Source organism: Gasterosteus aculeatus, chromosome 9, assembly GCF_964276395.1.
Source record: "Gasterosteus aculeatus chromosome 9, fGasAcu3.hap1.1, whole genome shotgun sequence".
Taxonomy (NCBI): Eukaryota; Metazoa; Chordata; class Actinopteri; order Perciformes; family Gasterosteidae; genus Gasterosteus; species Gasterosteus aculeatus.
Window position 1 is genome coordinate 2,285,001 of NC_135696.1, and position 25,303 is coordinate 2,310,303.

General features: G+C 47.6%; 2 protein-coding genes across 3 annotated transcripts in view; one reads left to right on the forward strand and one right to left on the reverse strand.

The window, feature by feature from the left end:
- Positions 1 to 10,417, forward strand: part of LOC120825177 (uncharacterized) — a 15,380-nt gene extending 4,963 nt beyond the window's left edge. Inside the window, exons 2-9 of one of the 2 annotated variants that reach the window (XM_040186643.2) lie at positions 1,797 to 1,885; positions 2,166 to 2,247; positions 2,586 to 2,946; positions 4,702 to 4,776; positions 5,761 to 6,896; positions 7,403 to 8,232; positions 8,401 to 8,661; positions 8,846 to 10,417. In XM_040186643.2, the coding sequence (XP_040042577.2) occupies positions 1,797 to 1,885; positions 2,166 to 2,247; positions 2,586 to 2,946; positions 4,702 to 4,776; positions 5,761 to 6,896; positions 7,403 to 8,232; positions 8,401 to 8,661; positions 8,846 to 9,099 (3,088 nt within the window). In that variant the 3' untranslated portion in view covers positions 9,100 to 10,417. The remainder of the gene's footprint in view (positions 1 to 1,796; positions 1,886 to 2,165; positions 2,248 to 2,585; positions 2,947 to 4,701; positions 4,777 to 5,760; positions 6,897 to 7,402; positions 8,233 to 8,400; positions 8,662 to 8,845) is intronic. The other variant, XM_040186644.2, reaches the window with a different exon arrangement.
- Positions 10,418 to 11,696: 1,279 nt separating this feature from the next.
- LOC120825178 (glycine receptor subunit beta) lies at positions 11,697 to 24,553 on the reverse strand. Its single transcript, XM_040186645.2, has 11 exons — positions 24,402 to 24,553; positions 20,926 to 21,049; positions 19,367 to 19,473; positions 18,930 to 18,997; positions 18,537 to 18,763; positions 17,346 to 17,428; positions 15,729 to 15,866; positions 15,387 to 15,539; positions 14,419 to 14,567; positions 12,630 to 12,788; positions 11,697 to 12,393 (listed from the first exon to the last, which is right to left on the reverse strand). The coding sequence occupies exons 1-11, from the start codon at positions 24,418 to 24,420 to the stop codon at positions 12,100 to 12,102; spliced, it is 1,521 nt and encodes a 506-aa protein (XP_040042579.2). The 5' UTR covers positions 24,421 to 24,553; the 3' UTR covers positions 11,697 to 12,099.
- Between the last annotated feature and the right edge of the window lie 750 nt (positions 24,554 to 25,303).

Sequence of the window (25,303 nt, forward strand, 5' to 3'; positions counted from 1 at the left end):
CTTCTCTGTGTGTAGTATCACGTGTCCTGATGAGAGGATCGATACGGAGACGCTGGGTCTGCTCCATGTCTCTGCTCCATGTCTCTGCTCCATGTCTCTGCTCCATGTCTCTGCTCCATGTCTCTGCTCCATGTCCCTGCTCCATGTCCCTGCTCCATGTCTCTGCTCCATGTCTCTGCTCCATGTCTCTGCTCCATGTCTCTGCTCCATGTCTCTGCTCCATGTCCCTGCTCCATGTCCCTGCTCCATGTCTCTGCTCCATGTCCCTGTCCTCCTTTTACCCCTTTAGCTTCCTTTTGCTGTTTCTTCGGTCTTTTTTTTTTTCTTTCCTATCGCGTTTGATCTTCTTGTCTGTCCTCTCTCTAGTTTTCTTCTCTTTTCCTCTCTTCTCTGCTTACACACACACACACACACACACACACACACACACACACACACACACACACACACACACACACACACACACACACACACACACACACACTCACACTCACAGTAATGAACACCTCAGAATCCCAGGCACGATCTTCCTATGGCCTAGTTTTCAGGAGCCTGCAATGTCACACAAGTAAAAAATAGACTAACGGAAAAACAATGTAGAAATCTGTGGCAACAGAGCGAGCAGAGTGGGGCGGAGGAGGCGGGATCGGATGGGATCAGATGGGATCGGATGGGATCGGATGGGATCGGATGGGATCGGATGGGATCGGATCGGATGGTGGGATCGGATGGGATCGGATGGGATCGGATGGGATCGGATGGTGGGATCGGATGGGATCAGATGGGATCGGATGGGATCGGATGGGATCGGATGGGATCGGATGGGTGGATCTTGCCGTGGCACCGGTGTCTTTGCGGGGGTAACGGCTCCCTCCTCAGTGGGGGTCAGAGCACTCAGCAGATTGCAGGATCTTGCTGTGGTCGGCGGGGTCTTTATTTGTACCTTCAGTTGATCTAATCATCATTTTAAGCTGAATCCAGTTTAGCTTTTTGAAGTTCTGTTGTGTGGCTGTTTCCGCTAGTTTCGTGGACTGTAAATAGTTTCTTTATTAAAAGAAGTAAATGTTCTTATTCTTTTACCGAAATCACTGTAAATACTCTTCTTTATTCTTAGTGGGTTTTGGATTGAAACCACAATCACAAATTCAAACCACAGTTTATTTATTACGTTTTTTAATAGTATTTTTAAAATTTGAGAAAATTGTTTTGAAAAGTGTTTCTAATCCTCCAAAAAGGTCTTTTGTCTCTGTGCATGTTTATGCCTTGTGGATTTTTTTTGTTTGTTTTGAGGCTGCTTTAATTCAAAGTCATACATCGATGTAGTTTATTAGCCTAAAAGGTTCTCTGTTGTCACAGTTATAAAGCAAAGTAATTGCTTATTATTACAAATGCACTGTTAGGATTCAGACGTCCACAAGGGGCAGTACTCCGATCAGTGAAGATCAGAGGGGGGGTTAGTCTCTAAATCTCTTCTTGCCTTCACATTAATCCGGTGTGGGCGGAGGCAAAGTTTCTAAACGCTTTTGTTGAAGAATGTCCACTGAAGCGACGTCCTCTTGTTGGACGGACGCAGATCAGTTCATGTTTCACCATCGTCCACTCGCTGTGTCATTGTCTCCGCGGCGTTTCGTTCATGGCCAGCATGCTTTGCTCATATAGGATTAGCAAACACAACCTGTATTGATCCATCGGGTGGCCATCAACTTATTGATCACCCTCTGACCCCATTGACCTTTGGCCGGCGGGTGGATGGATGGAATGATAACGGGGAGCGTGTGTCTGTGTGCTCTTTGCAGGCGTGGCTGTGGGAGGAAAAGAAAAGGGACACCCATGAAAGTCACACAAGCTGAGGAAGAGAGCGTGCCTGAACACAGCTTCAGCCCAGGTGTGTGTTTGTGTGTGTTTATATATCTGCACGCCATATTCTGTGTGTGTGTGTGGGTGTGTGTGTGTGCGCCTCTGTGTGTTATTGCTATGGGGGTGGAGCGTGTGCAAGCAAGTGTGACCTACTTTTGTGTGTGTGTGTGTGCTCCAGGAGATGAGGTGACGACCTTTGTTTGTGTGTGTGTGTGTGTGTGTGTGTGTGTGTGTGTGTGTGTGTGTGTGTGTGTGTCCCTGCATACTTGTATGTTATAGTGTCACACTGACGGCTGCTGTGCTCTCAGGTGATCGTAAAGAAGCAGCAGAGAATAAGCGTCCCGTGCTGGACGGACCGTTCTACAACGCAGAGCACGCTCCTCAATACTGGTCAGTGTGCATTTATGCACATTTGCATACAATTCCATTTTTTTGAAATAAATAAAACAAGAATCGAATAAACGTGACTTAATTATCAATTACTGTTGTTTAACTTTCTTTTAACAACTAATTCAGTGTTTTCCTAATATTATGTGCCACAGGCACATTTTGTTTAAAAGCTTTACACTTTGGGGAAACACTGTTTATATCGTTTTAAACATTGTTTAGATGAGAAATCAATAAAAATGCACCACAGGTACACGAGATCAAAAAAGAAACCGCAGTAGAACTGCAGCACGAGCACTTGTTGCTGGATGACGTTAGTGAATTGAACTCTTCCCTCCCAGCGGCTCTTCAGCGCCGCCTCGCCACAAAGTCCCCATCGGATCCAAGACCTGCTCCCGCTCGGCCTCCGTACCGGCCCCGGCTGCGGCCGCTTCATCGCCCGCGGCCCCGACGGCGCTCCCCGCCTCTGCGGCGGCCTCCACCCGGGCCCCGTCTCTGACCCCTGCGTCCACGGCCCCGGCCGCCCCGGCGGCCTCAGCGCCGGCCCCGGCGGCCAGCTCCTTCCCCCCGTCCCCGAACTGCCGCATCCGAGAGGTGCACTGCGGCAGCCAGGTGCGGTTGGTCGTCATCGCCATCCGGGACATCACCAAGGGGGAGGAGATCACCGTGGACTACAGCCTGACCGAGTGGGGAGACAACCTGGTCAGTTCCCTGTTAAAGAGCCACACACACACACACACACACACACACACACACTGGTTTCTGGTGCAACGCTTGAGAGTCACAAACGGTTTATTGCCAAGTATGTTTGGAAATGAAATTTTCAGAATTGTTTTCAAAATGATTTCCGAAAAACGAATGTCACATGAACACGGAGCCTGAGGGTGGAGTTGGATTTCATGGTGTCTGTTTTTTCACTTTTAGCTCTGCTGGTGGCTGAAGACTCCGTTGCACTGGAGAGAAGTGAATGCTTTTGTTCCTTGTATGATTTATATGTGGACTTCCCAATAGTCGTGGAGAATAAAAATGAGCATTAATAGGAGAAGCGAAGTGCGCTGGCCTCCTCAAAGCGTGACCTGTAAATAAAGTATGCTCCGTATGGCTTATATCACCAATCACTCCAATAAGAGCCTGTTTCCTCTGCAAGACTGCAGATTGAACTGCACAGCAGGAATTGCAATGCTTGTAATCAGTTTTCCATGTTACATTAACCACTGGCAGTGGTGGAATCCTCTGGGAAAGGGTCACGTCGAGACCCAATCAAGTAGGTCATTGCTTCCAAACTCAGTCTCTCACAATTGCTGCCACGAGGTAAACCAGGAGTTTTTAAACCCATCCGCCCTGCGGAGCGTTTTACAACGTTTAGATTTTTGGGTCTTCTTAAACTCGTAATAGTGAGGAAAGGCTGCAGTTGGTGGTTGCTAAAACCCCTTTGACGCAATGTCCACATTTATTGTCATTATAATTGTCTGGGGAAAGTGTGTATCGTGAAATATTTTCAGTGAAAAAAAACAAAAAAAAGAGCTTTGAGTGGAAGTTAAATAGCAGGGGCCTCGTGCAGGTTCCACTGACTCTCCGTGGCCTTGTTGGAAGGAATAATAGACAATAGAGCAGGACCCAGCGCATCCACAGGACATTATGTTGGGACTGGGCAGAGCTGTTTAATTCCCTAGTTGAATTTGTCTCAGTTTGATTGTAAACCGTACCTGACCCTGTTTTGTACGTTTCTAATCCAAAACCAGCTGGTAAAATTCCCACTGCCTGGCTGCCCTCGACCACTTGGTCCTCACAAGTATAGAAATAGATTTCAAGCAGTGTACATATCTCTGATGACATCATCAACCGTATGTGCATTCACACAGTGTTGATCAGTTTCACACAATCATTGCCTGTCACACACACGCGCACACACACACACTCCCCGCTGTGCACACATTCATACCACACAAACGAAGCTAAGCAAGGCAGGCGGTTACCATGGCGATGGTTGAGCTCCAGTTCCTTCTCTAGCTATAGTGCTTTAGCAACAGTAACCATGGTTATTTAATGACATCCATTCCTAATGGACCTCATTAGATCGAATCAATCATACTCAACAGTATGATGATACTACAATGAAATATACTGTGGGACAAGTGGGACCGTGGTTCCTCACAGTTCCTTAAAAGCCATAATTTATATCCGTAATTTGGCTGTGATGAAGTTTAGAACTGTTTCATATTATATTATTATTGGCTGCCTGATTTGTTCCGTTAGTTTTCCAGCCTGATCAATGTGTCTTGTTGACAGTGTTTTTAGAGAATATCTCCTCACTTCTTTTTCTTTCTGCTTGTTGTCCTGATCAGCCTGAGGGGCGTCCTCCTGACACTTGAGTGGCAGCTGAGGCTGATTGTGATGCCAAACACCAAGAGCAACGTGCTCGGACATTTTTTAACGTCTGCCTTTTGTTGGCCGCAGGGTTTCCGTGGCACCGTGTCTCCCGTGCAACACGAGTCTCCCTCCGACACAGAGAACAACAACAATGTCAAAAAGGTAAGAGACACTGCACCAGCTTCTCCCTCAAGCTGGATTCAGATGATACCTCATTTTTCTCACCAGCCAGAACAAATGGTTACATCACGTCCAACTGTTCTCTCATTGGTTGGACTGACTGAATGGTCAGCAAACAAGGTCAAATATAGTATTTTCTTGGCTTGCCTGGGCTGGTTGGGCTCAATAGAAAAGTACACATATGGACCTCAAAACTCAAGTTCTATTATTTTAAGAAGTGAGTAGGTGATTGACACCGCCTGCTCTTTAGACCGGTGGTCCTCAGCTGGTCTGTCTGCGGGACACACCATCGCAACTTAATGACAAGCCGCGACCCAAATAGAGGGACAGGGAGGAAGTTTACCTCAATACACTAGCGTCCATTAAAGAGTCGTCAGTTCCTAAACTGAATTCATATTCAGTGGGCTATTTAATTTTATTATCCTAAAAATCCAAATTCCCCCCTCCCCCGCAGACTACCAGGATGGTTTAACCCAAACTGACGTCTGTCAAAAGAAGCAATTTGTGGCGAACGTAGTGACTTTCTCGGGTTTAGTACTTTTTGTCACTCTGACGTATCGTTCTCGCTCTTCTCAATGAGCACCGCCTCCTGCTGCACACGAAATAGTCTGGTCCACGTGTGTGGAGTGCAGACGGGCCAGTAACAGCATTGTAAAATGCACTGAGACGGACACAGTCTTTGACGTGGTGGGGGTCTGGTTTAAAGGGCCCGGGGGGTTTAAACAAAGTCAGGGACCACTGCTGTTAAAGAGAACACCTGTGTGCTGCCGGTGGGCTTTTCCCACGATATTTAAGTACTTAAAGCGCACATGTAGAATGCAGTCACGAAGGAGGAAACGGGAAGGAAAAGGTTAAAACAATAAAGAAGCAAATATGATTTTTTTAATCAATTTATTATATTTATGTAACAAAGGATTCATCAGAAAAGGTCTCCAGACAGGAGGTGACGTGTTCTGTCATCTGCAGGAGGAGGAGCCTCTGTCTGTGACCGCCCAGCAGCCGCAGCAGCAGGACTACGTCACCCCGTCCTGGTCCCTCTCCCCCTCCTCCTCCCCCATCTCCCACTCTGACGCCAGTGACTCCGATGCTGGAGACGAAGACACCGGCAGCCCCCGCGGGCGAGCGCTACGCCGGCGCAAGAAACGGCGTGGCGCTCACTTGAAGAAGAAGACGCCCCAACGGGCCGCGTCCGGGCGCCCGCTGCCGGTCTGCCCCACCGGCGTTCCCCACCACAGCAGCCCGCTCCCCTCACCCCACCCTCCAGGTCAGACCACCCCCCCCGCCTCGTCGTCCTCCACCTCCGCGAAGCTCGTGTTCAAAGCTCCGGCTCCGCTGGGCTCCAGCACAAAGGGCAACATCAGCTCGAACGTCCCGAGAGGAGGCGTGTCCATAGACTCCATGCGGCAAACCTGTGAGCACTGCGGGCGCCACTTCCGCTCCTTGGGTCGCCACCTGGACAAGCACCACGCCCACCAGCCAGAGGTGTGCTCCGCCCTGGTGGAGCGCTACACGCAGATGCCCCGCCTGCACGCACAGAACTCGAACCCCGCCACCGCTCCCGCGCACGCGCCGCAGCGCTCCGCGCCGCAGGACGCGGGACGCGGCCACGTCTCGGATCTCACTCAGCTCGGCGTCCAGGACCTTTCCATGCCCCCGCCCACTCTCACGGCGGCTAACCAATCCCCCGCCTCCTCTGGAAGGAACCCCACCTCATCGGTGCTGACGCCTCCGCGAGGACAGAGCGCGGTGCCGGTGTCTGTCCTGAAGCGAAGCCCGCCCCCGGTGGCCACGCCGCAGTCAAGGAAGGGGGCGGTGAGGAGGCTGAAGACGGAAAGACTGGAGGAGGACAACAACAACAACAACAGCAACAACAACGACGATGACGACGACGTGGAGGTGGTAGAGGTGAAGAGGCCCAAAGAGGAGGAGCACGTTGAGGTGGTGTGCGCTCCATCCTTTGCAAACAATTTGGCCAAAAACATGGAGCCTCCGAAAATTGCGGAAGATGAGGAGGATGAAGAAGAGGAGGAAGAGGAGGAGAATGGAGTGATGGAGGTGGAGGATGAAAGTGGGACCGAGGATAAGGAAAAGGACTTGCTCAGGTAACTTGTGGTCTTTGCCTGCTTTGTGAGTTTAGGTCTTCAGCTAATCGTTTATTGACGATTAATCATTTAGTTTGTTGCTACGTAGGATTTATTTTAGATTCCCGTCATCCAAACATTTCCAATAACTCTGGAAAGTTGTACATTCGAAAAAGAAAGCATTTGTTCAACAGGATAGATGATCACTTTCTAAATTATATTCATATATATATTAAATCGTACGTTTGTACAATTGTGCTTCCAGAAAATAATTCCCCCCTGATGTTTATTTCAAATCAATACATTTTGAATAAAATTATCATCAGAGGGCTTTAGAAGGTGTGAAAATGGAACATCCTGTTTATCTATATCATATATCCTTTTGGGGTTTATATCTTCTTTAATAAATCATCAGTGTATTGACAGATCAACACAATCAAATCTACGGGTCATCTGGCGAGCATCAAATTGTAAAGATGAATCAATTATTTGACCGGTGACTTATTGCTCCCCGTCTCCTCTTTCAGCGGTTCGGGGCGTCACCACATGCTGCCCCTCCTCTCGTCCCTGTCCTCTCTGGTGCTGTACCTCCGTCGGCTGCAGCACTCGGCCTTCTTGTCCCTTTCTCGGCAGCTCCAATCCGCCGAGGCCTGGCGCCTGCTCTGCCACTCCAGCCTGGCTCTCCTCATCCTGTACAACCGGCGGCGTGAGTGCGAGGTCTCCAAGCTGTCCATCGGCGAATATCACGCTCGCATCACCCCCCAGTGCCCGGTTCCCGTGCCCCTGGGTGCCCCGCCCGCTCTCACGCCGTTGGAGGCCTCCCTGTCCCCGTTTGAGCGCCTGGTGCTGCCTCACCTCCCCAGGGTCGGCGTCCAGGGCAAACGTGGACGAGTGCAGCCCCTCATCCTGCCCCCTCACTGCGAGCCCTGCCTGGAGCTCCTCCTGGAGACGCGGCAGGACGTGGGCGTGGACCCGGCGAACCCGTACGTCTTCGCCAGGCCCTACCACTCCCCCGCCACGCCGCTGCGGGGCACCGACCTTCTGCGCAGCTTGGCCCGCTCGAGCGGCACCCGCAACCCCCGCGCCCTGACCCAGACCAGGGTTCGCCGGCAGGTAGCCATACTGACCCAGCTGCTGCTGCTGGGGGAAGGGGAGGAGCCCGGGCAGCCCGGGGGCAGCGCGGTGGAGAGGCTGGAGCACTTCCTGGAGAGGGAGTACCACGTGACTCAGAACTGCGCCGGGATCGGCCAAGACCCAGGCCTGATGGGCCGGGTGGGCCGGGTGGTGCTCTGCGGGGAGCGAGACGGAGTGCTGTTCAGAGGAATGAGCCTGAACCACATCTGCCTGGAACTGGATGGTGAGAATGAATGAGTGTAGCTGGTGTCTCTTTGGCGCCGCCCCTCCTTTTATGGTGTCAAACGTCCCCCGTCTGTGCGCATGTGTCCGCGTCTGACAGGAGAACGTGGGGAGTATTGACGGGTGGGACTAATTAAGTCGTCTTCTGTCTCCGTCCTCGCCCTCCCAGTGATGTCGGGAAACTCTGCCGACTCGTACTCCGAGGGAGAGTCCGACGGGGAGCGGATGCAGGAGAAGCCTGAGGCGCCCGCCTCCCCTCCGGCTCCCGCTCCCGCTCCCAACCCCACGCCCACCCTGCTGTATGTCAGGAAGGGCAAGAACAACGGGCGGGTGGGGCGACCCAAGAAGCTCAAGAACCTGCAGCCGCCCCCCGCACCTCCTCTGCCTACGCCCGTCAACCGCAGGAGAGGCTCAGGTCAGCCCAAATCAGGTTTGTTAGAAGTATAACGGCCTATCTGCTAGATTTAACAAAACTGGGGAATACAGATAAAATTGTGCAGGTGAGATTCTCTTTTATTGTGTTGCCAGTGTCGGGGGGGTAGGGTGGGGGCGGAGTCCATCCGAGCTTCTAACAAAACACGTCACCATCACCTACTCTCCCCTCCTGTCTGCAGGGAAGCGCGGCGTCCTGAAGCGGCCCTGGTCAGAGGCGGAGCGCGCGGCGGTTGAGGAGCACCTGACCCAGAACATCACCGAGCTCCGCGTCCCCGCCAAGGCCGACTGCGAGCGCTGCCTGCAGCAGTGCCCCCTGCTGGTCAGCAACCACCGCGACTGGCGGGCCATCAAGTTCTACTGCCACAATCGCATCCAGCTGTTGAAAAAGAACCAGCGGCGAGAAAGTGAGCCCCAGCTGCTCACTGTCTGCTGAAGGGGTTGGAGGGGGGGGTCTGGCGGGGAGGGGGGGCGGCGATCCTCAAATGCTACCCGGCTTCCCAGGAAACGCACAATGACGGTCCCACATTTCACTCTTCTAACCCTGACAGGCGATGGAACAGACGTCTGCTCTACTTTAAAGGTCTTAAAAAGTGACACTATCGCGTCTCAACGGCGTTCCTGGTTCGGGGGTCAAGAAGCAGCGCACTGTGACGGGGGCCGTTTGAGACCCTGAAACTGGCCTCCGCCTTTGTTGTGTTGTAAATGGAGTTGTTTTCTTCTCGTCTCCTTCCAAAACGAATACACTAAACTAAAATGTAGAGGGGGAGGAGACGGAGCCCCACAGTGTTGTTGAGCGTCGTGAAGTAGTGTTAGAGTTTTATGCACTTGGAGACGTAAATAGGACAAATGGCCCGTCCTCGGGACACACATTTCCTACTAGTGGCTATATAATGAGAGTAGAACTAACTACTTCTAACCTAGAAGAACAACCAGATATTTCAAGCAAGCTAGATCCTCTTTTTTCACACTGCTGTTTTGTTTTATGCGGTCCATCATATTCACGTGTGAGGTACTAAGTGAGGACTTTTAATGTAGATAACAATATTACGATGGAGATTTCATCGGTTTCATGAGAGAGGCCACGACGTGTTGGCAGAATGTAGTGAAGTTCCTTTTGGATGCCTAAGATGACCTAAAACAAAGAAACATGACAACTGTTCCGACAGCTACCGCTACCCCCCTGACCCCCCCCCCCCCCCCTTCCTCCTGCAGGAACCAGCGTGTTATTGATTCCTTCGATTGTTTCCTTTGTTGCACATTTGTCGTTTAAAACAGTAAAAAAAAGCAGGATGTTACTTTATATGACGAGGAGAGATTTCCCATGTGGTTTCAAAGGCATTAATCAGAGAAGTGGTGTCCAGTTGCCTCGTCCGTCTCTGTCGTCTTTTGCGATGTCCTCACTACTCTTACACGTTTGGGGGTTTCTCTGCGGCATCGCCTCCTTCGGAATAGAGCCTCCACGAAAACCTCAAGAGATACTTGAAGTTATTTGAACCTTTTTGCAGAGTCTTTATGTCGTTTCTTGCTCTAGCCTTGCCAGTTACATTGTACATAACAAATATATTATCATTATGGCTGGTTGTTTGTGCTAGGCTTCATGTAGCCTTCCTTTTTTCATGTTTGAGCTGTAAATAAGCCTGTTTGTAAATACTCATCAGAGAAGCAAAGAAAAAACACAATGTACGACATGCCTTGGTTATTGTATTATGTTTTTTCTTTTTTTATAAGTCTTATAAAAATCTAAAGCTCCATGATATTGTTTTGTTTTTTCATTCAATGCCCTATTTCACCAGAAAAATGTGCTCTGTTGAAATCGTTTCTGTAATGTCTGAATTGTGTGTTTAGGATTGACGTTATTGGGGCATTTTTGGGGGCAATAACAAACAACAACAACGCAGAATATATTTAGTCTCCTCGATGCAGTTTGCTGTGAGCAGCACCAGGCGGAGCTGTTGAGCCACAAACGGTTCTTAGGTATCGAAGGAAAGACCTCCAGGTTGTGCTCCTCCTGCCCTGACGTCAACGTGCTGCGTTCTTCTCCACGCGGCCCTCTGGATGCCTGAGAGCAGCACCAGGTCCTTCCCTCAGCTCCTCGCCGCCGTCCTGGTTGACCCGCCGGCTACTGGCGGCGCTCAGTGGAACCTGCAGCCTTGTCTTCAGATCGGTTTTTCATTAGAAGAAAACTGTTCTTGTAAGCTAATGTCAAACCACATCAGGTCACACCAGGTCACAACCTGTCCCCCGTGGCCTTCACGTCCTCTGGAGCGCTGATGCTCGCTTCCTCCACCGCGCTCTGCTCTCCTGATCTCCCTGTTGCATCATAGGCGATGCCCGGATCTCGTTAGCGGTTTATTACATCCCACATTAAAATCATTGTTCGACTTTTGTGGAGGCCTCTAACGCTTCTGGCTCTTCAAGCTTGAGGTTTCTGCATATACATCAATGCAATACGTGTGTGTATAAGTCACTGTGTGCATGTGTGCGTGTGTGTGTGTAAAGGTAGTGTAGTTACGCCCTCCATCCAGCAGATGGAGACCGACAGGCTCCATCCGAATGGAGACGCGTGCGATCGGCTATTCTGAGATTAGGGAGAAGTCACGATTGGCTTTGGTGTTGTGTTGTGTGACGTTTCGGATTGCTTCACCACATCTGAGCCCTTTGACCTGCACCATGTGGAGGGTTCGGCCTGCAGCCGTGACCCCAGTCACCCACAAGACGGTAACAACACTTACTGAGGATTTCTGGCCCAAACTCAGCACCGAGTTCCCATTGGACGAAGGCCGCAGACACCACAGGCCAATCGCGCTGCCCCTTCTACGTAAAAGCCTAGTTAATAGTCTCTAACGAGCCGGACCTTAAAAGAGCTCAAGGCAGCGTTTGCTTTGAGACGTTTGTGTATATTCTGTACACAATCATTCCTCTACTGTTTATTTGTTAAATAGTATCCACACCTTGCTTACAATTTACAGAACCGTCACACCCGTAAGTACATTTGACTTTTGTGAAAATAAAAAATGTAGATGTTTGTCATTTCTTTTCATTTCTTTATTCTGTTTTACAACATACTTCATTTCATTTAGTCCTGGAATATTTTTACATTTATTCCATGTGTTTAATTAGTATTGGCTGTTTTGGAGCTCTACTCATTTAAAACATGACAGTATTTCTAGTGTACAGCCTAATGTCCTCGGTGTCACCACAGCAGGGTTTAGTTTAAGAGACACACATGCAGGGCCCGGGTTTAAAGGGGGGGTTCAGGTGAACTCCCCCGAGGTTCAGTACTCCACAGTCACTCCAAAGGACCACAGCGCTCTGCAAACTCTCAAATAGAACACGATCAAATAAATATTTACTGTGGCTTTTTGCAGGCTCCGCGTAGCATCGACATCAGCCCGGCGACGAGACACCTCCTTTTCACGTCGCTCTCCACGGCTCACAGATACACGGACCAGTACACCACGTTGAAGAAGAGGAAGGAGAAGGGGAACAGGGCCCGCGCGTAGAGGTCGACGCGCTTGGCGGCGGCAGGGATGACGGGTTTGGGCGGCGCTGGTTTCTTGTTGGCTTTGATCTGGGACTTGAGAACCCCCAAGACCTCGACTGCTTTACCGTAGCAGTCAAAGTTAGAAAGCTCAAAGTCCCGCGGTAAAGATCCCACGATGCTGAAGTCGTTGGAGCGGAGGTCCGACTTGGAGGTGCAAACCTTCTTACAGCGAGTTTCTACCACCTGGACAGAGACACAGTTCATTTCATGTTGCCTTAGTGAATTTGTGTCTTGACTCACACTCAAGTTTCACATGGATCCAAATGAGCTCGTTTTAAATTTATATCGATTCCCGCCGCCCATTAAATGTGTTTTTTGGGGGGGGTTCCCTTTTCCGATGCGACAAATGGTGAAGCCACATGAGGCACGTGGTGACCTTTAAGCCACACCGATGCATTGTGTGAGTGTGCAGCGTTTACCTGCAGGGTGTTGACGTGTATCGGGGTTCCGCCTGTCCCATTCACTGTGTTATTGGCTTTGTTCGCCGCCATCTTTCCTTCTTTCTCTTGTAACTGTCTCTCTTTTTCCGCCATTTTGGCTTTCTCCTCCTCAATGCGTTTGGGGCTGTTGAGCATCACCTGGAGAGGAGAGAAAGGGGAACACAGGCAGTTTGGGGGGTGGGGGGGTAGTGGCCTTTGCCCGCCTCAGGTGAGCTGGTGTGTTGGTTTCTACTGATGCTAGTGGCAAAATACTACTAATACAGGGAACAGCTGTTTGTCCCTTATTGAACTCTCTAGAACAGGAAGTGGTTGTAACTCTGCAATAGACTACATCATCTTAAAAGATAAGATTTACCATATTTACCGTCAGCCTTCTTACCAAACATTTATTCCCTCCAGTCACTGAGTATGCAGGTAAGTAATGATTTTTAATCATTGTAACAGTGCGAATATGAAATCATTCAAACGTGCTTTTAAATCAAATTCACCAAACTCGATATTAACTTCAGCATCACAGAGAGGTTTTTCCACTCCGTTGTGTTTACGCGTTACTCATTGTTGACAGTAAATTGTCCCCTTGTCACTTTGATTCGATGGACACATTAACAGTTTAGGAATTTCATTCTACGGTTACACAGTCATCACCACTGTTAGAGGGTCAGACATCATTTGACACACCGGTATAGTTCTGAAGGTGCATGTTGTGACTGCAGCCTCCTTCAGCTGCTGCTCATCTGTTGTCTGTTTGTAGTTTGATCTTAAGTGAAAAGCACGTTGAATCGGGTTGAGATCAGGTGACTGACTCGTCCCTTGAAGACTTCTCCGTTTCTTTGCCTTGAGCGGCTTTCTGTATGTTCACGCTGTATTTTTGGGGTCATTATCCAATCCGCACTGGGAAGCGCCGTCCAATAGAGTTAGTATCCTTAGGCTGAATCGGAGCGGATAGTGAATCCCTAAACACAGCACAAAGCTTCCAGCTACTTCTGTCGGCTGTGACATCATCGACGAACAGCGACCCAGCAGCCACGGCGGCGCTTTGGCAGACGAGGTGGTGTCTTCAGGCTCACGGGCCGTTCCTTTTCCTTCTCCTCCTGGTTTCATCTGTCCAAAGAAGCTTGAAAAAACGGATCAGGCCTTTTCACAAGCGGCCTTCCTTGTTCCCAGTGCTTTGCACCATGTGACCTTTTGCATCCCACGAAGGCGTCTCTTGATCGTAGACTTTGACGATGACGCGTGGGTATTTCTGAGAGACGCTATGAAGGCTTCTTTCTTCACCGAGGAGTGAATCCTGTGATGTCCTCTGGGCTTTCTGGGGTTGGTGAGGAGGTTTTTCACAATGTATCAAACTGTTGATTCTGCCGATCCTAATGTGTCCGCCGTCCGCCTGGTGTGTTTAGTATCTTCAACCTAATAACGGCTTCCAATGCTGAATGTTCCAAAGATCAGCTTCCAGAAACCAAACCAACCTTTTGAATCAGCTCCAGACCCGTCATGTGCTTCATTTGTCACGGAGTACTGAAGGAACAGGCCTCACCGGGTCATGGACGCCTCCGGCAAAGCATTCGGCAAATAACCTCAGAGCCTCAGAAAATGGGTCACGGTCCAAATGCTCGACTGTAATTCAGCCCCCCGGTCTAGACTTCCTACTGCTGCGTCATCTCCCTCTCGCTTCATTCTCCTCCATAATCCCCAGATCATTTGACCCAGTGATGAATCTGCCGACGTACCGTATGCATGCGCATTTACGCGTTTGAGTGTACACACTGACCTGCACCACAGCGTACTCCACCAGTGATGAAAAGCCAAAGAGTAGACAGGCAATGAGCCAGATGTCGATGGCTTTTACGTAGGAAACCTTCGGCAGCTCCGACGCCAATAGCATACTCTCACTGGACAGAGAGAGCACCGATAAAATACCTAAAACACACAGACGTTGACATCAATGCCGGCACATGGTTGTAGAGGCGGTTGGTTTGTAGCAATGACGCGTTGAGTTTGATGATGTCAACATGTAGTTCATCATCAACATCATCACGATTTCTGGGATAAAGGAAAGTTGGTTAGATGAATCGATCTGAATGGGATTCCTGATAAGAGAAGAATTCAGAAAATCGCTAACAAATTAAATGGCAACAAAAGAAAATCACATGTTATTAGGGGCTGTTATTAATTGAACATTGAGATCTCTATAAGATCACGGTAATACAAGTTTCAGTTTTCATATCTGATGCTCAGTTTAATGAGGAGGGGAATGTAAAAAATAAACATGGTGGGGAAAAAAGCCAATGACCGCTCTCGCAAAAGTAATACACTGCATATCCTCAGTTTCAGTCCAGATCATGATGGAGGGCAAGATCACCATAACAACATTAAATAAATTATTCAATCGTGTCACGTATGGAAATTTTGATTTTTGTGATCCTTTTGGAGGCAGCAGTCTGAGATGAGCCGATGAGCCCTGATACTGTTCAGGGTCCACCTCACGCACGAGAAGAATGTCCAAGAATTCCCTTTCTCCATCTCAGTGGTTGCCAACATTCACTCTCGATCTATTTTGTTTCTACTTTAACCAATTAGACGAATAAATGAATCAAACTGTGATATGAATGATACAGAAAATAGCGGGTCAGTATGCGTTTTGTAATTCAAAAAGTTCAGCAGGTAAAAAGGAGCTAAAGCTGACAGACCACATCACCTGGCCATCATGACTGAAGACTGGACACCTGCGGTACTCACCCAATGGCACCCTTGCAGCTGAGGCATCGGGGTTGATCCAGAACGACAGCCACGACAAAACGACGATCAGCAGAGTCGGCGCATAAACTCCCATTAAATAGAAACCAACCTGCCGACGCAGCGTAAAAATCACTTCCACGCAGGTGTAGTAACCTGGAAGCACACGGGGGGAGCAAAGCATTTACAGCGTCTTTCACGCTGGTGTTTTTATTTTCTCACGGATCACAATTCATTCGATATCACCAAACATAAGAAAAAGAAACTAGATTGTGTAAAATGAGTAACTTGATATTGTGACTGAACAAAGAACACGTTACACCGACGCAGGGTGATCGCACTGACCTGTTCCTTGGTAGTATTTTGTGCAGTTTCCATATATGATGTCCTCTTTTTTAAGGTCGAACTGAGGGAGGGCGATTTCATCCATCTGAACCGGGTCGGACTGCCACATGAACACCAGGTCACTGGTGGTGTAGCCGACTGAAACCACAGAAGGAAAATCAGCAGTCCTCGTTGCATTAGTTCACACACATTAGCTGAGATACGTGACTGCTTTGTCCAAATGGGTTATTGAGCCGACTGCGAGCACAATAACCATATTTGACATCATGTTTGCTTTTCTTTGTTAACAATGTGTTTGCACACGGAGGTCACGTTTGGGCGAATTATCGAATTTAACATGGATCTGATCGACCTTCTAAGTATACGAGGCGATTGGGCTGCAGATGTGTTCTCATCATAGGAGGGAAATGTGGAGAAGATCTGACCGAGTTGCGTTTCCCTTTAACCCGCCCGGGCTGTGCATTTAATTGAGAATTCATCATTTTCACCATGAAGAGCAATCAAGGTCTTGAGGTTCACCATCTCCATTGATCTGCCAGAAGGAGGTCAGCAAAGTGCAAAAAGCACACGCGTGACTCTGACCTGTCGCCCACGGTTACGGTTTAAAAACAGCCGGTGAACGTCTCCAGCAGCCCGGACAGAGAAACACCTCTACGCGTTGTGGTGGAAAAGCAAGTTTTCGTGGCGATGCATTTCTATAAAAATGGGAACTTTTAATAACTTTTTCTTGTACTTGTCTTGATTAATGTGTGACACACATTAATGTGTCACATTGTGTCATGTGTGACAAGTGTCAAGTCATTAACTAATTAATTAATCTTGTACTTGTACTTGTCAGAATTATAATATATTTTTCAGTATTTTTTTTAAGTCTTGAGAACATATATATTTATTAGGACTCGGCAGGTTAACGCCTATTATTGCATTAGTTGTACAAGTACTTTTCTAGACAATACATCTGTTGACTACAACATTTAATACATGAAGGTGACAGCTAGCCAAACATGGCATGTTGTATATTGCCATATTATAGTGTAATGCATTAATATCTCTGGCTTAATATGTCTGGTGAAAGTCCAGCTGAATGAAATGACTGTTTTTTATAATATTACTTTATCATTTGTATGTAATTGGTTCCCTCTGAGATATAGCAGAGTAGAACTATTAACAAGCAGGCAAGTAAAGTACTTCATTGTGGTGCTTTTCACGTTCTGCGGATCCTCTAACGTTTAATAACTTTTCATCAAAAATGTTGTTTAGAAGTGAGGAGAAGTTCGGTGCCTAGAAATGGATAAAAACACACAATAAATTCACCTAAATTCCCAAAAGCCAGTTTCCTGTTGCATTAAGAGCATGACGTCAAGAGCATTTTAGTGTTTAATGTGTAACTGGCGCACTAGAGAAGAGGCCGCTGTGACACATACTGTCGTGTTACTGCCACGTTTAAGCTGACGTGGTGGAAAGTGATGAGCGACCACTGTAAAATCCTATAATGTCACTACAGCCACTGGTTTCTCTGTGGGAGATGAAGCCTCGTCCCGACTCTTAGTTACAGTCCCACACCTGTTGAAAGCCGCCTCTCTACTTAAATGTCAAGCACTGCGTGCGCGAACTCACAGCTCTCCAGCTGCATCTTGCAGCGCTGCGTGTCCATTGGGAAGAGCTGCAGATCCAACGGACACGACAGAGTCACCGAGAGCCTGCACACAGAAACACACACACACAGCCGTCATGACTAAAAGGGCGTGTGGGGCAAATTGCATGCTAATTCTTCCAACTGCTGTTGTAACTGCTGCCGACAGACTAACATTGATATGTAGAAAGCGGCTCTTTGGCCGGGAGATGATTTCAAAGCCTGAAGGATGTTGCAGCCAGATGAAAGACGGTATTAAGTGAAACGAAATCTTTAACCTCAAACTTTGATTCTGAGCTTCAAACCCAATTGCGGAAACTGTGGCGGACGGACTCACAGCAGAAACAAAAAGCAACAACTGGGAGTCAATATCGACATAGGACAAAATAACAAAACCCCCCTGATGTGATTCAAAGAGGCTGTCAGTCACACGCGATGGCTGCTGGACGTATGTTGAAAACAGCTAATAAGCTGTAGATCTTCAGATACGCTATTTTAATTATTGTGATTTTCACATACGCATTTATCGTTCCGAATTCTACTGGGTCGTCTTTTAATCGTCGATGCAATTCTTTGGCTTCTCCGGTCCGTTTTAATGTGTCAAGACCCTTTTCCCCAAAGGGCTCCTAAAAGCCGTACCACCTGACCCTAATCCACTAGTTTGAATTCTGTAAAAGGTTGAACGAAGAAATACGATTGTCGTTAAGACACCGCCACCCCAAAGCTGCACCACCACCCAGCAGATAAGAAGGTAAGTCAGAATCACACGCCGCTCCACCCCCTTCCCTCCCCGACCTGCAGGCTAAGGGAGCGGGCGGTTCTCTCCACAGGGGGGGCCCAATGCAAGAGGACAGCTCTTCCCCTGCTGAGAGGACATCCAGCAAAGCTGAGACGCCTCTTGTTCTGGCCTTGTTCTCCGAACCTCTGGACTACAGCGAAGGTGTCCCGCTGCTCCAACCTGCCCTCATGCATCAACGTGCTGAACATTTGTTCCAGCAACGACAGACAGAAATAGTTACATCAGTGGTTAAAAGGACACTGGCGAACTCGGCACAACGACCCCTGCTGCTTGGTTAGTTTAGTCCCTTTTAGTACTTTTATAACGGTTATGTATCAAGTATGCTGAATCAGAAAGCGCTGCACAGTGAGTCCTGGGGACTGATTTGTGTGAGTACCTCATGCTGATCAGGATGTCTCCGTTTCTGAAGATGAACAGCAGTATGTTGTCCTGCGTCACATCGTGGAAATTTGCGTTTTTCTCATTGGCAAAAAAAAGGTCTGGTTTCCACAAACACTGGAACATGTTGGGGTCAATAGTGAGGGAGTCGCTCTTAAAATCAGTCGGAAGTCGGAGGCGAGGGTCGTTCCATCTCTGACGGAGAAATATGTTCACTCTGTAGTCCTGTGGAGAGACGGATCAATGTCACCATCGCCCCTCCTGTCCGCCACTCCCACTGCCACCTGTACATCTACCACTTTTACTAAGATCTGCCCGTCACTAGTGATAATAGGACTACGTTCTCACACCGTAGAGTGAAGAAAAGCCTGTTTATCATTTCTAGTCTCACCATGGTGGTTTCCTGGATGGACCCGAAGCTGTTAATGAAGATGTTCACTCGGGATTCCACCGGGATGCCTGAAACACACAAAGACAAGCTCTTCCATATATATATATATATATATATATGTATACACATGTCAGGCAGATGACGCGCCTCATGCGCCTCAACCAATGAGATCAACCAATGAGAGCATTTGGGGCCTAAGACTGCTGCTGCGCTCCAATGAAGCGACCGGCGGGGAACCGTAATGTGGACATTTTCAATTTGAATCTCTTCTTTGTCTGATTCTCCAAAGTAAAATCAAGTAAAAACAAATAATAATAATAATAATAAATGAATAATTGTTGAAACGCTAATGCAATAATCGGCGTTAACCTGCCGAGTCCTAATAAATATATATGTTCTCATGGCAATAGTTAGTGTGTTGTAGTGTGTGGCATTACCTTGAAAGTTAGGCCTTATTCTTGCGTCATAACTGACCATCAGGCGGTTCAAGATGTTGGAGGTGGAGTTAGGAGGGACCTGGGCCAAGTCTTCTGCGGACAGCTGGCTGTTCAATTGGAATGAAAATAATTACCATCCAAATGGAAACATTGTTTCTGTTGCTGTTCTACTCCGAAAGGATTAGTCTGTAGAAAATCTGTACAGAAGAAGAGGATGAAGAAAATGAATATTAAAAGGTATTAAAAGCACAACAAAATGGGAAACTGAGAAATGGAAGAGTAGTTGATTCACAGCTAAGAGCAAAGTGCATCACTTGTAAGTTTGTATCTAAATCCTGTCAAGAGTGGGAATTTGTAAACAGTGTAAAAGAAGAAAAGCGTTGCTCAAAAGACATCAAATAGTACATAGCATATAAATAGGATTAAATACAAGCATGAATGCCCTTAACAAAACTTGTTCCTTAAACTGACGTGTATGAAGTTGTAGGCAATCATAGACGTGTATGTAGGACGTTATTTTGGGACCTGTTTAAGTTTCTTAACCTGTTCAATTCGATTCGATTCTTTCTGCTTGCAGCAAGTATACAAAGAATTTTTCTTAATTAAATATGATATTGTCAAGTACTAGAGTGCTCTAAAACTCACAAACTTGGCAAACTTTTCCAATCATATTTCTTTTGAACGTGCTGTTTAAAATGTGACAGGCATATGTAAGAGTAATGGTAAATGGACTGTACTTGTATAGCGCTTTTCTAGTCTTCTTACCACTCAAAGCGCTTTAACACTACATGACATCATTCACCCATTCACACCGATTCATACACTGATGACAGGAGAACCACACACAGTGACACCTGCCCATCAGTCACTAACATTCACACACTGTAGTCGCAGCTACAGGAGCAACGTTGGGTTAAGTGTCTTGCCCAAGGACACAACCACATTGGCCTGGGATTGAACCGACAACCCTCTGATCGGAGGACGACTGTGCTCCCCACTCACCCACAGTCGCCCAGAGGTGGAAATGTAGAGACCCCTAAACCCATTATCCATTGGTTGTAGACACTAAATGGAGGCATCATTTCAAAATAGAGATTTCTTACATCTCCTCCTAAAGGTTTGGTCTGATTGCCACAGAAGTCAATGTTGGTCATTATTAGAATAATCTTGCAAAAGGTTGCAAACATTACGAATTTAGAATCTGCGGATAAACAAAGTCAGCAACCTTTGGACCGTTCACGCTAAAACTGGCAGAAAAGGTTTGAGTACCTGAAACCTTGACCAAGAGGGGTAAACCGCTTTCTACTACTTACCTATTTTGGAGATTAAGCCGCTTCCTTCAGTTCTTCCGTAATCCCCGCTTGTGTTTCTATGTTGTTTCAATGGCTTTGTGAATCCGTTTGTAATCCTTGTTTTACGATACGATAGAAATGTGTCACACCGCGTGCTTTCCTGTTCCCTTCCTTCAGCCACATTTCGATTCCCCCCAGGATGATGTTGCTGGTAATCGCTAGTTTGTTAAAGAGGGCAAAATTCTAAAATACAGTAGATTTACTTACGATGGACAGACGACTTGCTTCCCTTTCTTTCCCTTAGATTTTCCCTCTTTGCCGATGGTCTCTTTCCAGCAACACAGCAGCAACAGTAGAAAGATCATCGGCCTGAAGCCAGCAGCCATGGTACCTAAAACCGAATAAAGCAAACAGTCGACTCTTAAGATGAGGATTAGTATTATTGCTCTCTTGGTATTACCAAGAGTAATACCCTCCCCCTCACCTGTCAGTACATCACTAACTTCCTGACAGACAGGACACAGCAGGCGAGGCTGTGGAAAATCACCTCCATCACCCTGACAATCAGCACCGGCGTCCCCCAGGGATCTGTGCTCTCCCCACTGCTCTTCTCTCTCTAAGCTCAAAGCTGCCCCACTCGCCATACGCTACAACACTGTGTCTGCTGTGGAGACCTTCAGGTTTCTGGGATCCACAGTCTCCCGGGACCCGAAAGCGGGCCGCCAACATTGACACCATCAGGAAGAAGGCCCGGCGGAGGTTCGACTTCCTGTGCCAGCTGAGGAAGTTGAACCTCCCTCAGGGTGCTGTTCTACTCCGCCATCATCCAGTCTGTTCTCTGTTCTTCCATCACGCTAAACAGCAACCGACTACAACTTGTCAGGTCAGCAGAGAGGATCATCGGCTCCAGCCTGCCCTCCATCCTGGACCTGTACACCTCCAGAGTCAGGAAACAGGTGGGAAAGATCACTGCCGAACCTTCACGCCCCGGACCCAACCTCCTCCCCTCTGAGCACGGTACGCCAAGTTTCTCCCGCCAACCTTAATTGACTGTTGTTATTTATATATATATATATATATATATATATATATATATATATATAGTTGGATATATCTATGTTCTATTCCCTCACCTGTTTTTACTTACTTTGCCTTGTCCGTTTTTATATTTTTCCTGTCTATTTGTTCAAAGGGAGAGAAAGGGTATGCATTAGCATTCATGGCTAATAAAGCTCATTCTGATTGTGATTCGTGATTAGCAGGGCAAAGCTGCCCGGCTCCCACTTTGCTACGTTTGAATGTTGTCAAACAATATAATTTTTTTCGTATTATAGTATAGTAGTATATAGTTAAGTGGTGGCCAGGCCCAGGTCACAGTTTAGGAGACTCGTGAGGTAACACCGTTGGTCGGCTGCAGCTGCTCTATTGGTTGTTACCATTTCCAAATTAATTAGATATTAGAATCGAAATATCCTAAATTACGCACCTAAAGGTTCCTGACTGTATCATATGATTTTGTGGTACGCTGCATACTGTAGGAGCTAATTAGTATCGGAGCAGTAAAAAGAAAGAAGAAGGTTGATTTCATTAACTGGTCCAGTCATAACGCCAGAGCTGTTTTTTTCTAAACATTTGCATAACACTAAAAAATATACAAAAGTATTTTTTATTTGATAAAACAGTAAGTAACAGTAGAGTAAATGAAAGAATCAGGAAACAAGGTTTTCAAACCATGCAGAGAGCCGTGGCTGCAGCGTTCTCTGTGGACAAGGTCCATTAACCATTTACGTTAGAAGCCCCACCAGAGGCCACTGTTGTACAGAAATACTAATAGTCACAGGATTTGATCTATTTCTGACACAATAATGGCAAACTCACCTTTGACTACTTTTTTTTGGCCATTTCTCAGCATATTCTAAATTAAATCAATTCTCTGGAAACAAATTGCTGTGCAGTGTGTGTAACTTCTGTTGAGGTTGCGTAACAGATAAATGCATCTGGCTATTTGATGTATAGATGTCACATGCCATTGTCCTCATGGTCCTATACGTCTGTTATAATAAGAAATGTAACACGCTCTTCGTTGTGTGTTTTTAGGGGCCATTTTTCTGCTGTTGGAGTTGCAGTGTCTCCGCTCTCTCTCTCACTGCACAGTTAATTGGTTACGAGAGCATGATTCAATGTGATATATCTTTGGTATATTTGTATTGCATCATCAAATTCTCCAACACCCGGACCATCTGCATCGACATTCCCCCGGAGAGTTTTCCCCACTGCTCTTTTCCCCGTACGCCGATGACTGCACCTCAGGAGACCTGTCGGTTAAAATCCTTAAATTTGCTCACACGCTACGCTAATCTGCCTAATGTGGGACGGAAACAAGTTTGCATGCAGGCAGGAGGTTGAACAGCTGGCCCTCTGGTGTAGTCAGAACACCCTGGAGCACTTTTAAGACTGTAGAGATGGGAGGGCACTTGAGGAGCAGCTCCCCTGGACCACCGCATCGCCATCCCAACAGCGTCGGCCAGTGAAGCCTCCCACGTCCTGGGATCCACCGTCTCCCAGCACCCAGAGTGGACTCCCAACTCAGACAGCATTTAGGGAAAATGCTGAGCAAAGACTTCTCTGCTCGCCGTGTCTCAGCAGCTGCTAATGCAGAAACAGAATCCCTGCATGCTGTGCTGTGTGGAGAAGGACCAGCCTACAGGGGACAGGCAGGACTGCAGGACTGCAGGACTGCAGCTCCATCCAGGACTAATACACCAGCCAGTCATGAAATGGGCAGGAAACATCACTGCAAAAACTCTCCACACCTTGGCTACATCGGTCAATAAAACAATGCACAGTGCTGTCAGGGCGCCTGTCCTTCTGACTGGCTGCAGTTGTGGGTTTGAGCTGATTGGTCCGTTGGTTTTAAATTGTATTTTTTTTAAAAGCTTGTGTTTCCTGCAGTCAGCGGTTTGACAGCAGCAATGAACCGTCCCAGACCGCCAGACGTGTGTCATTGTGTCAGTTTTGTGATGTTTTGGCCTTGATTCAACCTCGGTCATTTTTTTCAGGTCATTTTTTTAAGCTGAAATAATAAATATATTTTCCTTCACTGCAAACCAGTTTCAAAAATTTGGGCCCCAAAGTGGGAATGTTCTTTATAACTTTTATGTTGCGTATCGACCATGTAGGCGGCGGCTGAACATAAATGGGGGGGCTCGTTTGCAGAATGGACCCAGGACCCCTTAGACCTTTTCTCGCTTAATTTACTGTGACATTTGGTACGAAACCCAACGTTTTATCTGTTTAGGGCACAGAATGTTTGCCAGCCGGTTACCCCGGCTTGCAGAGTGAAGCGAGCGGGACAGAGCGGGGGGGCTACAGAGCGGGGGGCTACATAGCGCGTGGGTCGGAGGAGGAGGGGGCTGGACTGCGGCATTAGAATTCACTGTCAAGATACAATGACACAGCTCGCCGAAGCAGTTATTGTCACGCAGGCGGCTTCACGCCGACGTTCAGCCTCTTTCTCACAGCAGGGAAACTGGGATCGTTCATTTCGCTGTTCTCCGAACACGCCAATAGAAAATAGATTCTCACACTCACACGCACACAAGAACAGGACGGCAAAACCCTTGGAATTGTCCTTCAGTCTCAGGTATCGAGCTCTGAATTGCTCTCACTCTCTTTCCTCCGGTGCAGGGTGGACAGAACAGAAAGAGACAAAAAGTGTCATTGCATTTTTCTTTAATTCTTACCTCTAGAGTGACGAATCATCAATTTTGCTGCAGCACAGGGAGTCCGTGGTTAGTCACAGAGATGCTGTAGCCCGACTGCATGTGCTCCCGCTCTCCCCCCCCCCCCGTCTCTCCCTCTCTCTCTCTCTGCCGTGCTGTGCTGTCCTGTGTGTGTTCCTTTATGTGCAATGATTTATCATCCCGCTCCGACTCGCTCTCTGCCTGCCAAGGGGAATGTAGCACAGTACTATTATGGACTGTTCTCTTCTCTTAACAGAATCGCCGAAGAAAGGAAAATTCGTTCAAACTTTGAAGCAGAGCACATCACCGTGGAACTAAACTGATTGTTTGCTAACTTAAACAAGCCTGGAAAGCATTTTACAACAAAAATCTGCAGTGAAGTAAATAGGAATCAATGTAGATCTCAATGCATCATCACTGTAACACTGTAACACACTCTTTGCACATTCTGTACACCATCGTCATAGCGACCAAGAACTGTATTATCCGTACCTATAATGTTAGCAAATTAGCAAATTATACATTTCCTTCTGCTGGTCTGTTTGTTCCTATATGATGTATAACTGTGAACCCTGCCTACATGTGGCTAGATGTCTCCTCCTGAGGAGTGTTGGGATTATTGTCAACAAGGCGGATGCTTAAAGGGAATCAGTGAAATCAGGACAGAACCAAATAAACAGCATGGGATACAGAGGAACCGATGTTGGAGGGATGTCTGCCTAACGGCCGATCTTCTGAAATGAAAAAGCGTTGGCCTGAACATTTGCCGCCTGGAAACGAGTGTGTAACGGAGTGAAAGGCATGACGGATGGGCCATCGCGGCGTCCTTCGACGATTAGGTAATAAACTACAAGGTCAAGATTAAAGACACGGAGCATTCCTGGACGCGCCTGAGGCTTATA

Coding starts and splice junctions, on each gene's coding strand:
- LOC120825178 (XM_040186645.2), bottom strand. Junction 18,764..18,929: donor CCATCCAGGAAACCACCATG/GTGAGACTAGAA, acceptor GTCTCTCCACAG/GACTACAGAGTGAACATATT. Junction 15,540..15,728: donor AAAATACTACCAAGGAACAG/GTCAGTGCGATC, acceptor GTGTGCTTCCAG/GTTACTACACCTGCGTGGAA.